Below are 14876 nucleotides of genomic sequence, written 5' to 3' on the forward strand. Positions count from 1 at the left end.
AAAATAAAGGATCCAAATATATATATTTTTGATTGTCTCATAATTAGTTACAATTGTATTTCTAGTCTGCTCACTACAAAAGAGTCTTTGTCAGAAGTCAGATTTGAATCCAAGGCTACATTTGGAGGCTGGAAAGGACAGTTTTATCACTAGAGCTGGTTAGAAGCGAAGGAAAGTGTCCAAACTGTAGAATTAAATCTCTAAACGTTGATTGCAAGTCAGTTGACTTCAAAAGAACCACTGTCAGAAGTGGGATTTGAACCCACGTCTCCATTTGGAGACCAGAAACCTCAGCAACTGAGAAGGGGGATGCGTCTTGAGTCCGGCACCTTAGACCACTCGGCCATTCTGACACATTCAGCAAGTAGTTGAGGTGCAATTCTATCAGTGAAGTTGTTCAGATGGCATAATAAAGGATGTAAAATATATTATTTGTTGTCTCATAATTAATTCCATTTCTATTTCTAGTCTAGTCATTCCAAAAGAGCATTTGTCAGAAGTGTGAGTAGATCCCGCACCTCCATTGGGGAATCAGAAAACTCAGCAACTGAGAGGGGTGAAAATTCTTGAGTTTGGCGCCTTGGAGCACTGTGCCTTTTTGACATATTCACCCAAATAACTGAAGTGCAATTCTCACAGTGAAGTTGGTCAGATGGAAAAAATGAAGGATCCAAATATATATATTTTTGATTGTCTCCTAATTAGTTACAATTGTATTTCTAGTCTGCTCACTACAAAAGAGTCTTTGTCAGAAGTCAGATTTGAACCCAAGGCTACATTTGGAGGCTGGAAAGGACAGTTTTATCACTAGAGCTGGTTAGAAGCGAAGGAAAGTGTCCAAACTGTAGAATTAAATCTCTAAACGTTGATTGCAAGTCAGTTGACTTCAAAAGAACCATTGTCAGAAGTGGGATTTGAACCCACACCTCCATTTGGAGACCAGAAACCTCAGCAACTGAGAAGGGGGATGTGTCTTGAGTCTGGCGCCTTAGACCACTCGGCCATTCTGACATATTCCGCAAATAGTTGAGGTGAAATTCTATCAGTGAAGTTCTTCAGATGTCATAATAAAGGATGTAAAATATATTATTTGTTGTCTCATAATTAATTCCATTTCTATTTCTAGTCTAGTCATTCCAAAAGAGCATTTGTCAGAAGTGTGAGTAGATCCCGCACCTCCATTGGGGAATCAGAAAACTCAGCAACTGAGAGGGGTGAAAATTCTTGAGTTTGGCGCCTTGGAGCACTGTGCCTTTTTGACATATTCACCCAAATAACTGAAGTGCAATTCTCACAGTGAAGTTGGTCAGATGGAAAAAATAAAGGATCCAAATATATATATTTTTGATTGTCTCATAATTAGTTACAATTATACCCATGCCTCCAATTGGAGACCAGAAACCTCAGCAACTGAGAAGGTGGATGTGTCTTGAGTCTGGCACCTTAGACCACTCGGCCATTCTGACATATTTTACAAGTAATTGAGATGCAATTCTATCAGTGAAGTTGTTCAGATGGCATAATAAAGGATGTAAAATATATTATTTGTTGTCTCATAATTAATTCCATTTCTATTTCTAGTCTAGTCATTCCAAAAGAGCATTTGTCAGAAGTGTGAGTAGATCCCGCACCTCCATTGGGGAATCAGAAAACTCAGCAACTGAGAGGGGTGAAAATTCTTGAGTTTGGCGCCTTGGAGCACTGTGCCTTTTTGACATATTCACCCAAATAACTGAAGTGCAATTCTCACAGTGAAGTTGGTCAAATGGAAAAAATAAAGGATCCAAATATATATATTTTTGATTGTCTCATAATTAGTTACAATTATATTTCTAGTCCGCTCACTACAAAAGAGTCTTTGTCAGAAGTCAGATTTGAACCCAAGGCTACATTTGGAGGCTGGAAAGGACAGTTTTATCACTAGAGCTGGTTAGAAGCAAAGCAAAGTGTCCAAACTGTAGAATTAAATCTCTAAACGTTGATTCCAAGTCATTTGATTTCAAAAGAACCATTGTCAGAAGTGGGATTTGAACCCACCTTTTGGAGACCAGAAACTTCAGCAACTGAGAAGGGGGATGTGTCTTGAGACTGGCACCTTAGACCACTCGGCCATTCTGAAATATTCCATGAGCAATTGAGGTGCAATTACACATCCCACACCTCCATTGGGAAAGCAGAAAACTCATGGAGATGGAATGGTACATCTAGCGCTGCAGAGTTTCCTTCCATTAGTGAAAGACTGTCATGTTCTTATCAGAATGGACAACACGGCGGTGGTGGAGTACATCAATCGCCAGGGAGGTTTGCGTTCGCGACTCCTGCAGGGATTAGAGAGACAGCTGCTGTTTATGGACTGACAGGGTACTTCTGTCGATCCGAGCAGTGCACATAGTGGGCAGTTTGAATTGCGCCGCAGACATGCTGTCCAGGGACGGCATTGTACATGGAGAATGGAGGGCTAGTGGCATTATTATGACCTTCCTACAGGAACGTCTGGATGCTGGCAGTTCTCCATCTACAGCGAAAGTCTACATGGCTGCTATTGCCGTTTTTCGTCACTTGCTAGACAGTCATTCAGTGGGGAGGCACCCCTTGATAACGAGCTTTCTCCGGGGAGCTAAGCGGCTTAATCCACCCCACCTTCGTCAAATGCCGGTCTGGGACCTGTCGTTAGTGCTTAGTGCGTTGTCTGACCCACCTTTTGAACCAGCCGAGTTTAGCGACCTTAAAGTGCTCTCATTTAAGACAGGGCTACTGCTCGCTAGCTTGTGGGAAATGAGTGGGAACAGCGCTGTTGTCAGTGAACAGCGCGTGTATGCAGTTTGGACCGGACGATTGCATGGTCAGACATTTACCCAAACCTGGCTATTCGCCTAAAGTGCTCTTAACGCCGTTCAGAGCTCAGATAGTTAAAATTCAAGCAATTTCCCCCAAGGAGTACAGTAATTCAGTGTCTCAGAAGTGCGTTTTGTGCCCCGTGCAGGCCTGTGTGTGCCCTGTGCACTTATGTGAACAGAACTAGCCAGTTTCAAACTTCAGAGCAGCTTTTCGTCTGCTACACGGGTGCCAAGAAGGGCAGTGCGCTGTCGGAGCAGAGGCTATCACACTGGATAGTGGAGGCTCTGCGACTGGCTTATGCTTCCCGTGGAACCTCCTGCCCAATCGGGGTGCACGCCCACTCCACAAGGAGTTTGGTGTTGTCATAGGCTTGGGCGAAAGGCATGTTTATTCAGGACATTTGTTTCTCAATGGAGGTTCAGGTCCTGAATAACGGAGCTAAAGAGTTCCCTGAGAGGAGGGAATGAGACATTACGTAACCTGCAGTGTGGAAAGCCTTCCAGCCTCATAGCTCTCGTTCAGTCGAAGATTCTGAGGTTTTTGGCGCCCGTCGTCACCTATATTGAGGGCTGTCAGCCAATCAGGTGAGGGCGGGGGCACAATTGGCTTATTGAGTTATTCAATCAGACTTCATAATTTCAAGGTAATGGATTTCCCCATACCTAATGTCTCGCCCCCTCCTCTTAGGGAACTAAGGTAACATGAGTAACAGGAGATGTTCTCAGTCACAACATATGACACGATGATTATTGCTGTGGCGGGTTTGCAATAATCTATGATGTGTCCCTGTTTGCGTACATGGAGGTCATGTGACAAGAACCAAACCAATCAGCTTCATCCTTTCCCGCAAAAACGTTGAAAGTACAGCCAGGATGAAGGAACAGCTGATCATAGCTGTATATGGATAGCCATTTTTAAATAAATTAAATAGCAGATCTGCTGCAAGCGATTTTTAATGCTGCAAATCAATTTATCCAATTTATCCGAAATTTCCGCGTCTTCATGGAGAGAGCGGGTCATGGTTGCTTAGCAACGACAGATGCCTCAGGAGTGCAAGTGACCAAAGGTTTTTGGAAAAATCAGAAAGCGGCGTGCCTAGCGTTTTACATGCGTTTTTAGGTGGGATATGTGAATGGCCCCTTAACGTACCTCTGTATGTCCCTAAACACTCTTCTGCTGCAGCATCTCTAAACAGCGCTGTTATTACATCTCTAGTGAGAAATGTGATGTGTAGCCTTTCAGATGCTACACTATATAGTCTAAATTATAAAATTGTCAGGGCAGCGCTGACAACACATTTTTGTGTAAACTGCGTGACCGTTATTACTGTTTTACTATTCAAAGTGATATGGAACTCTAATGCGGTCAAGAGAGCTGCCTGGAACTACGTTCGCCATGCTTTTCCCAGAAAATAATTGTGCACCTCAGAATTAATCAGCCAATCAGATTCAAGCATTAAACAGCCCTGTAGTATATGAGTGAATAATAAACTCAATCCCTCTTACTATGCATTCTACTGCAAAGATCACACAAAAGAGTCATGCACATAGAATTGCTTTCCAAAACTTCACTTGCTTCCACTTCCTCAGGGTTTACATTATTTATTTATTTATCAGATTTTCTCTTGGAAACCCAATGTTAACCACTTTTCAATTAACCTGGTGATTTCTTATGGTTATTAAACAAAATAGTATCTGAGAGTAAAGTCCAATCAATGGAACTACCTAATTTAGTAAGTAGGTAAAACCTCATAAAAAAAAATCTGATTCTAATAGAAATTTTAAGTCATTAATGATCATCCACTTCTTTAAAACAGACAGACAGACATAGCTAGAGAAATAGAGACTTACTGTTTTTGAATTGGCCACTAGGGGTCAGATTTGACCAACTTTTCAAATTACAGCTTCCACGAAATACTACCAAAAGCATTAAATAGAATATTATTTGGTTTCATTTTGTTTTAAAATGTGGTTAGGGAGTTTCTTTTTAAGACTATTTTAATCTAGAGACTGTATTGTGTGGACACTTTAGTTTCCTGCACTTCCAAAGATGCTCCTTTCTATGTTCCACTTGTAGTAATATCCACATGATCCTGGGATCTTCAGCAACAGAGCTGGCTCAGTACCGGTGCGCGTGCCCTCACTGAGTCTGCGCGTGTCCGCGGCCTGTGGTAGGAGCTGTTTTATACAGTCTATGGGTAGGAGGTCCAGAATAACGGAGCTAAAGATCATCATCTTCCCGAAGGAGAGGCCCAGTGAATACATGCCTGACACGCCTCATCCGGAGCGGAAAGATGAGTTTACTCGTCTGATCTCAAACGTCTTCGGTTGACTGTTACAGTGTTCGGTTCGGGGAGTCGAGCGCAGATCGAGAGGTTCGGCCGCGGGACTCCAGCAACATGCGAGTGTGTAACTGAAACGCATGCATTCGAGCAGGAAACAGACTCACGGAACCAAGTCAAGCCGTGGAGTAGACGATCTTAAGCTCTCGGGTACACCGTTCATCTTCGTCCTCTACATGTGACCGAGCCGAACTCTCCGAACCCGTCTGCAGCTTCACCAGCAGGCTGCGCGTTAGCACGGTGACGGTGAGAAAACACTTTCTTGTGAAGATTAGAGGATTCATAATGTGAGATTTTTTTTGTACCGTCGAAGCGTTTTATTAGATCTGGATGGCTGTTCTGATCCGGTTCGTCTAGGGTGGGTAACGGATCCGTCAAGGACTTTAGTCCAAATCTCATTAAATACCCGAATCAGCCAGACACCGGCCACTTCGTATGAAGGACAGACAGTCGGAGATTATCCAGTGAAATAAGCACCTCAAGTAAAGATTTGATTTCAATAAATAAATAATCATACAATGATCAGATGTGACCGTTAAACTGAATCAATGACCCGAGTTTGCTTCGCATTAGCTTAGCATGCTAACACATTATCGCAAGCACACACACATTTTGCTTTATTTAACAGCAGTGTTTGTATATATTATCATGTTTTATTTATTCTATTACGTGTCTACGTTTGTATTGTTAGAAAAATACACACGCTTTTGAATAAACTGGCAGTGCTGTTAAAGCAGCAGTAAAAACTATGTAGCACGCTAGCAGGGATAGCACTGTGTTCAACACCTCATTTTAAACATTTCACCTTCATTCAAAGGATTTGTATCTGATTGACCGTAAAAAAATGAATGAAAGCCGTGCAAACATAAATAAATGAAATGAAGTGTGTTTACCTGAAGCATGTCTTTTATATCCAATCAAATGTAGTTTTAGCATATATCTTTATATGTTATATAAATAATTATAACGACCGTTATTCTCATCGTTATTATTCTGTACAGGTTTGTTTTTATGGCATGCACTTATGCATGTTATTGTGATAAAGTGGGTCTTAGTTTCTTTGGTTAACTTGAAGTAGCTCCTCCTCAACATGCTTATCAGCAAAGACATGATTTAATTCGAATCAAAGTGTTTGTTCTGTCAGTATGAACCGGCTCATGTTTACCTTCAATTACTTGATGTGTGTTAGTAAATCGGCTCTCATTCCTAAGCTGCATCTCTATACATTGAGGATTTCTTTTTTTTCTTTCTTGGTTTTTAAAGACACCTCCACGTTTAAACACGCCACATCAGTGTGCTGAGATTTAATTCACTTGGGTGTTTTCTTTTTTGCAGGCAGGACAGTACAGTATGGCTCCCCATCTGGACACGGCTCGCAGATTGTTCTGGATCTTAATGAACTCGCTGATCCGGTTCACCTTCATGTTTGTGAATAACTGTGTGGCAATCCCGTCCTACTGCCTCTATCTGTTAGTCCTACAGCCTTTACGAGTTCTAGATGCGCCCACTTTCTGGTACATCGAAGGGGTCATGTTCAGGTGGTTACTGGCGATGGTGGCGTCTTGGGGCTGGTGTGCAGGTTACACGGGTAAGACCGTCTTTAACTACCTCTTCTGACTTCTGAAATGTTCTATTTTACTGCCTGAGCATGTAAAACAACCTTTTTTCAACTAAGCCTAGCAGGGTGCTAGACTTCAGTCAGAATCTCTAGTATATCTTCTATTGGCGCTAAAATTTGACTTCTGAGTGCAGATCTATTGACTGTTTTTCATCTTTATTGACTCTCACACTCTAGGGTTTCCTGTGTTTGGATCAATTTCCTTATTTTCTTGGGGAGACAAGTTTGATTAAGCTGTTAGAGTGTGTTTTTTGCTTTAATAGAGTGTGTTTGGACCGTATTATACAGTGGGAACCTCATGGGAGGTCTCTGTTTACCTCACATCTCTACTGACGAATCCACATCATCATTCATCAGAGACTAGAAGTGTTGTCCGTATTTCTTCATGTGTCGTTTGTTACAAGTATCGATTTGAATTAGACTTTTTCATTTGAAAGAGATTTTGGGTTTTCCTCGTAAAGGAGATTTGAATTTATGGCTAGGTTGGTTCTAGGAGAGTTGATGCACCGCCTGCTTACTCACGGGTATTTCATGGGTAATTTCATTTATTGCATGCTGGTACTGAGAGTAGCCAGTGTGTTGATTGTGCGCAGAAAGCTCTAGACTGATTATGTGGACCACGATATGGAAGTGCAGGGGCTTGGACAGTCAGACGATCACAAAGACAGATAAAGACGGTTTGTCAACTTTCAAAAGGTAGTGAGCAGTGCTCCACAGTTTGACATGCTTTATTTAATTAAAAATAATTTAGCATAGATTTTATGAGCTCATTTGTTTAGAGAATAATATTTGTACTTTTAAAGGTAAAATGTTATTTAAAAAAAAAAAAAGAAATAGTGACCAGTTTCTAGGGCTGCGTGATATACTTGAAAAAAATGTATTGCTGTGTATTTATTATTGTATTTTCTGTTCCCTCTTACAAGAGTTATATTCTTTTTCTAATTAACGGAAACATTATTTGAACCAGCAGCTGTTGTGGCCAATTAAATTTGGTTTGTTTAAAATAAATTATAAAAAAATGGTAATAGTAAAAATGTAGTTGGAAATAATTAAGGCATGTTTTTCCTTTAATGAATACATTTAAATTGTATTTTATATATATATATATATATATATATATGTATATGTATATGTGTGTATTGTAACCTGCATGTATACATCAAAAATACATTATAGTGCATTAAGAATTCCATGACTTATGTTTGATTTTATTTTTCGAGTGATAACACTCAAAATTGAGTCTCACAGAGGAGAGTTGAACTGGCTATTCAAACACTGCTTTTGCAACTGACATTTAAATCAGGAATATCATATATCAGAGATTTCCAGTAAGTAGGTCTCTTTGATATGACTGAAAAAGTGATGATTGAACTCCGCTTCATGCTGCATTGGACTAACAATATTTAGAAAATTAGATGTGTCTAATGGATGCTAAGCTAATTGAATTGGCTATTGTTTATATGTTTAATGATGATCAAAAATTTGATTTCTTAAACTGAAGTGGTGGATAGACAAGCTTCCCTAAGACAAATTCCTTAATTCTGCGTTGTCACGTTTGGAGTATGTTTGGCATGCTTCAGCTATACAGTTGAATCTGGTAGAAGTTGATTGGTAGTAGAAGGAACCATGTGAGAATTGCCTACAGTTTTAGGGTTTCGCTAAGCTGTGAGCTAAATGCTCACAAATTGGGATGAGCAGTATTTGGAAAGCAACAAGAATGTTAAATTATTAATTGTGCTTTTGTTATTGAATACCTGCTCATGTGTAGCTGAGCTGGGAGACACGTGGATGGTGTCTTCAGTTTAAAGGCCGTCCTTGAACCCTAAAAGGAAAATATGGTGTTTTTCTATAAGAACTGATGATAAAAAGAGTATAGATTATCATATTTGTCAGTCAAGGTCAAAGTTATGTGTCGTAATTTCTCACCTGTTTAGAATATTACACAAGATCCCTCACCACACTGATAAGAGGATGACGTGATGATGCAGGTCGAGATAACTGTGTTTGGCAGAGGTTGAATCTCCCTGTTGTTTACCTGCTTGACTGCATCCTTTTAAAGAAAGCACAAAACACAGATCAGTTCTCACCTGTCCTGAAGGAATGACCTTGCTCAAAAATGAACATTTTGTCATTACCGTATTTTTCGGACTATAAGTCGTACTTAAGTGTAAGTCGCATCAGTCCAAAAATACACCATGATGAGGGAAAAAACATATATAAGTCACACTGGACTATAAGTCGCATTTATTTAGTACCAAGAACCAAGATAAAACATTACCGTCCACAGCTGCGAGAGGGCGCTCTATGTCTTCAGTGTAGACTACAGGAGCACTGAGCAGCACAGAGCGCCCTCTCGTGGCTGGAGACGGTAATGTTTTCTCTTGGTTCATTTCTCTTGGTTCATGTCAAATTAATTTTGATAAATAAGTCGCACCTGACTATTAGTCGCAGGACCAGCCAAACTATGAAGAAAACTGCGACTTACAGTCCGAAAAATACTTATTAGTATTTAGGCACTTTCATGCTTATCTAAGTTTGGTTGGTGGGGTGTTTTTTTGTTTTGTTTTTGTTTTTCAGAAAAAGCACCATTCAAAGTATCATACTAGTAGTCATTATTTACTGAAAATGTTTCTTTTTAGTCCATTGATAACTCAAAGTGTTTTGAATTAATGAGTTCTACTGATTGTGTTAAAGGGGTCATATGATGTGATTAAAATATATTTATATATATATTTCTCATTCGAGTGTAACAAGTTCTTGGTAAATGAAGAAGATCTGTAAAGTTGCAAAGATTAAAATTTCAAATCAAAATAAATATTCTTTATTAAAGTTGAGACTCTTCCACACCCCCCAAAACGGCTCGTTCTAACACACCCCCACATGTCTATGACACTATGTGGAAATATTTGCGTAATGCCGGCCAAATGTTCACGATAAGAAAGAAGTTAGTGTTTAAGCAGTCATGTCAGGGAGATGCTGTGTGTATCTAGGAGAAAGCAAAAGCACTTTATTTGGCCTTTTGAAGATTACTTACAACAGAACAGCAATGCATTTTATGTATGACCGTTTCGTGAACCTAAGAGGAGGGGATTTTGACTTCGCTATGACAATCTGGTGCTCCTGAATCAGCTACTGGAAGTATGTTTTGTTATCAGTTTAAGTATTTGCTATTGAATGTTCAAATGCAGAGTTTTGCATGGTGTGTGTGTGGACTCGCACATATGAGTGTGAGAGAGCGAGACCGTGTCACACAGTGGAGTCAGCTGTCTTAACCGTCCGTGGCTTATGTACTGCAAACATATGAGCTTATTCACTGTGTCTGTCACGCCACTGTTCATCTTCCTGGCTTGAACTGAACTGATGGAAAAACTAAGGACATTGTTAACTGTCATTACATTTATTTTGAAAGATGAAGCCTGCAATTATAGAAAGGGACGTTACATTTCCAACGAGTGCTTGTGGTGTTCGGCCAATCACAATGCACTGGGTCAGTTGCCCAATCAGAGCAGACTGCGCTTGTCGGAAGGAGGGACTTTGTTGAAAACGACGCATTTAAGAGAGGCAGGGCATAGAGGACCTACAATAATGTACAGTATTTGAAAAAGTATTAGTTTTTTAAACATTAAATCATGTCAACATATTCTGTTACACCAAATACAAAAAATAATGATCTTTAGATAGATAGGCATGATGTCACATAACATTTGGGCGGCCACATTATACAATTGAAGTTCTCTTTCCGCCCTGTCTGCATTTTAATTATTGTCCAGTTTTCATTTATTTTATCATACTGATTTGTCTTACACTGTTGATGATTTCATAGTCAGCATGGAAGGAAAAGCTGTTTTGCATTGCATTTGCATGAGTTTTCCCCACAAGGTCTCCATGACCAGGTTTCTGTATTACATGCAAAACACTGGGAGGGATGTTTTATAATGTTCTCTGAAATGCAGATTTGCATTAAAGTTGTTTTGTTGATATGAGGGGAATTACACCAAGCCAGGATCATCACATCCGTCCCTGTTTTGTTGAATTGACTGCACAGCAGTGTCTTTGCTTTGTTTTTGTTCATCTGAGTTTTATACTCTCTGGTTGCAGATGAGATTATGAGAGACCTGATGCAGCTCATTGGCTTGATCTGTCTAAGGGCCAAGTTTTGCTCCTAAATGACATATTGCTGAGCTTGTCATGAAGCAGCAGCAGCAGCTTGGTGGTGTAATTGCTGTTGGCTTGAAGTTGTGACCGTAAGTAAATGCCAGACAGTATTGTCAAATGGATGCAAAAACTGTTTTCTGATTGGTTGATATGTGAATATGTTGTAAAACAGTGATACAAGCAATCAGCTGCCAATCAATTGTCATTTTACTTTCCTGGAGAGACCCAAACATTATTTTTTTTTTGAGTTGTTAACAGTGGGTCATATCGGCAGAGCTCACTGCTAAGGATTTTTTCTACTGCCCCTGCCACAAAAAGAAAAAGTTTTTTATAATTGTTGTTGACCCACCAAGCAAAAACTACTAGCGTAAAAAAAATCTGTTACAAATGTTATTAAAGACAAGCAAAAAAGCAGTAAGAATAAGAGAAAATGAGCAAATTACAAACAACAGCACAAAGGTAAAAATTAAACAGTGATTCAGTTTTTCTTGGTTTGTGGGTGTTCAGGTTCAAAAGTGCATAATCAAATTTAAAATAGCACTGAATATTCTTTACTGTATAAATATTCACTCACCTAAAGGTTTATTAGGAGCACCATACTAATACTGTGTTTGATCTATTTGGGATTGATTCAACAAGGTGCTGAAAGCATTCTTTAGAAATGTTGGCCCATATTGATAGAATATCCTCATGCAGTTGATGGAGATTTGTGGGATGCACATCCAGGGCACGAAGCTCCCGTTCCACCACATACCAAAGATGCTCAGTTGGGTTGAGATCTGGTGACTGTGGGGGCCATTGTAGTACAGTGAACTCATTGTAATGTTCAAGAAACCAATTTGAAATGATTCAAGCTTTGTGACATGGTGCATTATCCTGCTGGAAGTAGCCATCAGAGGATGGGTACATGGTGGTCATTAAGGGATGGACATGGTCAGAAACAATGCTCAGGTAGGTCGTGGCATTTAAACAATGCCCAATTGGCACTAAGGGGCCTAAAGTGTGCCAAGAAAACATCCCCCACACCATTACACCACCACCAGCAGCCTGCAGAGTGTTAACAAGGCTTGATGGATCCATGTTCTCATTCTGTTTACACCAAATTCTGACTCTACCATCTGAATCTCAACAGAAATCATCAGAGACTCATCAGACCAGGCAACATTTTACCAGTCTTCAACTGTCCAATTTTGGTGAGCTTGTGCAAATTGTAGCCTCTTTTTCCTATTTGTAGTGGAGATGAGTGGTACCCGGTGGGGTCTTCTGCTGTTGTAGCCCATCCGCCTCAAGGTTGTGCGTGTTGTGGCTTCACAAATGCTTTGCTGCATACCTTGGATGTCACGAGTGGTTATTTCAGTCAAAGTTGCTCTTCTATCAGCTTGAATCAGTCGGCCCACTCTGACCTCTAGCATCAAAAAGGCATTTCGCCCACAGGACTGCCACATACTGGATGTTTTTCCCTTTTCACACCATCCTTTGTAAACCCTAGAAATGGTTGCCCGTGAAAATCCCAGTAACTGAGCAGATTGTGAAATACTCAGACCGGCCCGTCTGGCACCAACAACCATGCCATGCTCAAAATTACTTAAATCACCTTTCTTTCCCATTCTGACATTCAGTTTGGAGTTCAGGAGATTGTTTTGACCAGGACCACACCCCTAAATTCATTGAAGCAACTACCATGTGATTGGTTGATTAGATAATTGCATTAATGAGAAATTGAACAGGTGTTCCTAATAATCCTTTAGGTGAGTGTAGATAGATTTAAGTTTTAAGAATTTTGTGTTGCATAGATGATTGTTTGTTGCGTTTTTGCAAAAAGTGTTTTATGAAATCAAAGGCAAATAATTAGTGTATGGTTTTGCAGATTTGGTGTGTGTTTCTGGTGTTTGAGTGTCAGGTTTTAGAAATTGAGTGACAAGTAAAGATTTCTACATATCTATCTTGGCCTTTATCCTTGAAAAACAGTTCTTTTGACATACATTTTTATGTATTTGTCCATTCAAGTGAAGGAAGACGTGGGAAAAAAAGCAATATGAGGCTTGCACGTTGCCTGAGATGCAGCTCTATGTTGTTACTTGCATGTTCCTGTGCTTGTGCTTGAATTCTTTATAATCCCTTGAATGTTCAAATTGACAAGGAATATGTGTTCATTAAAGTGCAACTAAACCCCTGTTCAGAGCCTGACTCCACCCACTGACAATATTTGAAAAATGCTGAAAAGTGGGCAGAGCACAGCGGAGATAGCGGACGAACCGAGGGCGGGGCTGAGCGAATGTGGCGTGAACCTGAGACCCGCAGTGACGGATTGATTGACAGCTGCTGTCAGAGACGCTAAAATGGAGAGTGATTGTAATGACACAAGTAGCTTTGCAACAGAGCGATCAATGAAGCAGAGGGCTTTTCCTCCCCCACTTTCACCTAAAGTGGAGGATGTCGAAGTGTCTGTTCATATGAATTCGAGCCGCTGGCTCAAACTGCGGTCTTAACTCCCGCATCGCGTCGCTTTATAGCGCCAACTGTGTGGAGAAGCCCATTTCCACCTCCATTGCGTTTGAGAAGCAATCCCGTTTAAAATGCAGTTTGCACACTCCAGCTCTAGGCGGGAACTCACGGTCTTCCAGGCCAAGTGCATGCAACCACTGGCGCCTAAATCTAAAGTCTGCTGGAAAACATCACTTGCCACCACAACACCCAATAGGAAAAATCAACTGCAGTAGCCACCGTTCAACCTGAAGAGGGCAGAACTCAGACGTTTTTAAACCATATATTGTAGAATTAAAACACTTTATACTCAAATGTAAAACAGTTACTCTAATCAATGAACAGCACTAATAAAGCCCCATTCTTACAGATCATTAACTAAAAAAAGTTGGTTTAAGGTTTAGTTACTCTTTAAAGTAATGGGAAAAGTATCTCTATTTGGTGGTCACACTTTGTCAGAGATTTTGCTCTCTATGTGCACGCTGTGCACACACAAAACAACGCTTGGTAGTGGGCACTGTATGGACTTGTCTTATGGACCTTCTTGCACTTTGTATGATTTAAAATCACTTGAATGTTTAAATTGGCAAGGTTTAAAATCGTGCAGATGATAAACTTTAGTGAGGATGCAGCAGTGGCCCGATCAGGCCAGTGACTGTCCCGAATATCTTTGACGCTGACCCCGGGTCATCAGCCAGTCCTTATTGTCCTGAATGGCCATAAACCATTAGTGACTAGCGGGTCATTTTTATTTTATTAAGAAAAAAATGTTATTAAAAAAAATTCCTAAAGCTTGATGTAATTAATTCTTATTCATAATTGTACAATTATTGTGCATAAATTGCCAGTTACATGCATCATCATGTGGTGGGAAGTCGTGGCCTAATGGTTAGAGGGTTGGACTCCCAATCGAAGGGTTGTGAGTTCTAGTCTCGGGCCGGACGGAATTGTGGGTGGGGGGAGTGCATGTACAGTTCTCTCTCCACCTTCAATACCATGACTTAGGTGCCCTTGAGCAAGACATCGAACCCCCAACTGCTCCCCGGGCGCTGCAGCATAAATGGCTGCCCACTGCTCCGGGTGTGTGTTCACAATGTGTGTGTTTGTGTTCACTTCATTTCGGATGGGTTAAATGCAGAGCACAAATTCTGAGTATGGGTCACCATACTTGGCTGAATGTCACTTCACTTATCACTTATCATCATACTAGGGCTGCAACGACTAATCAATTATTATTGATAATGAATATCATCGACAGTGATTCTCATTATCGATTAGGAAGGTCTGCCCACAGAGCACGTACAACTGCAGCCGTTCGCATCAAATTACAGAACTGAATAACGCATGGGCAGAATGCATTTACAAATATTGGAAGAAACAGAATGAGCTCCTGCAGGAAAAGTATGTGATCCAAGCTACATGATAAATCTTTGTTTTAAG

The 14876-nt window shown here is 40.4% G+C and overlaps 1 protein-coding gene and 2 non-coding genes across 3 annotated transcripts in view; 1 reads left to right on the forward strand and 2 right to left on the reverse strand.

Moving 5' to 3' along the window:
* Positions 1 to 241: 241 nt before the first annotated feature.
* Positions 242 to 353, reverse strand: trnal-caa (transfer RNA leucine (anticodon CAA)). The gene is made up of 2 exons: positions 316 to 353; positions 242 to 287 (listed from the first exon to the last, which is right to left on the reverse strand). It is a non-coding gene; the product is annotated as a tRNA-Leu (tRNA).
* Positions 354 to 899: 546 nt separating this feature from the next.
* Positions 900 to 1011, reverse strand: trnal-caa (transfer RNA leucine (anticodon CAA)). The gene is made up of 2 exons: positions 974 to 1011; positions 900 to 945 (listed from the first exon to the last, which is right to left on the reverse strand). It is a non-coding gene; the product is annotated as a tRNA-Leu (tRNA).
* Positions 1012 to 4966: 3955 nt separating this feature from the next.
* LOC127938094 (acyl-CoA:lysophosphatidylglycerol acyltransferase 1-like) overlaps positions 4967 to 14876 on the forward strand; it is a 29839-nt gene continuing 19929 nt past the window's right edge. Inside the window, exons 1-2 of the mRNA XM_052534503.1 lie at positions 4967 to 5425; positions 6515 to 6767. Coding sequence (XP_052390463.1) covers positions 6530 to 6767 — 238 coding nt within the window. The 5' untranslated portion in view covers positions 4967 to 5425; positions 6515 to 6529. The remainder of the gene's footprint in view (positions 5426 to 6514; positions 6768 to 14876) is intronic.

This window comes from Carassius gibelio, chromosome A20 (genome assembly GCF_023724105.1).
Source record: "Carassius gibelio isolate Cgi1373 ecotype wild population from Czech Republic chromosome A20, carGib1.2-hapl.c, whole genome shotgun sequence".
Classification (NCBI taxonomy): Eukaryota; Metazoa; Chordata; class Actinopteri; order Cypriniformes; family Cyprinidae; genus Carassius; species Carassius gibelio.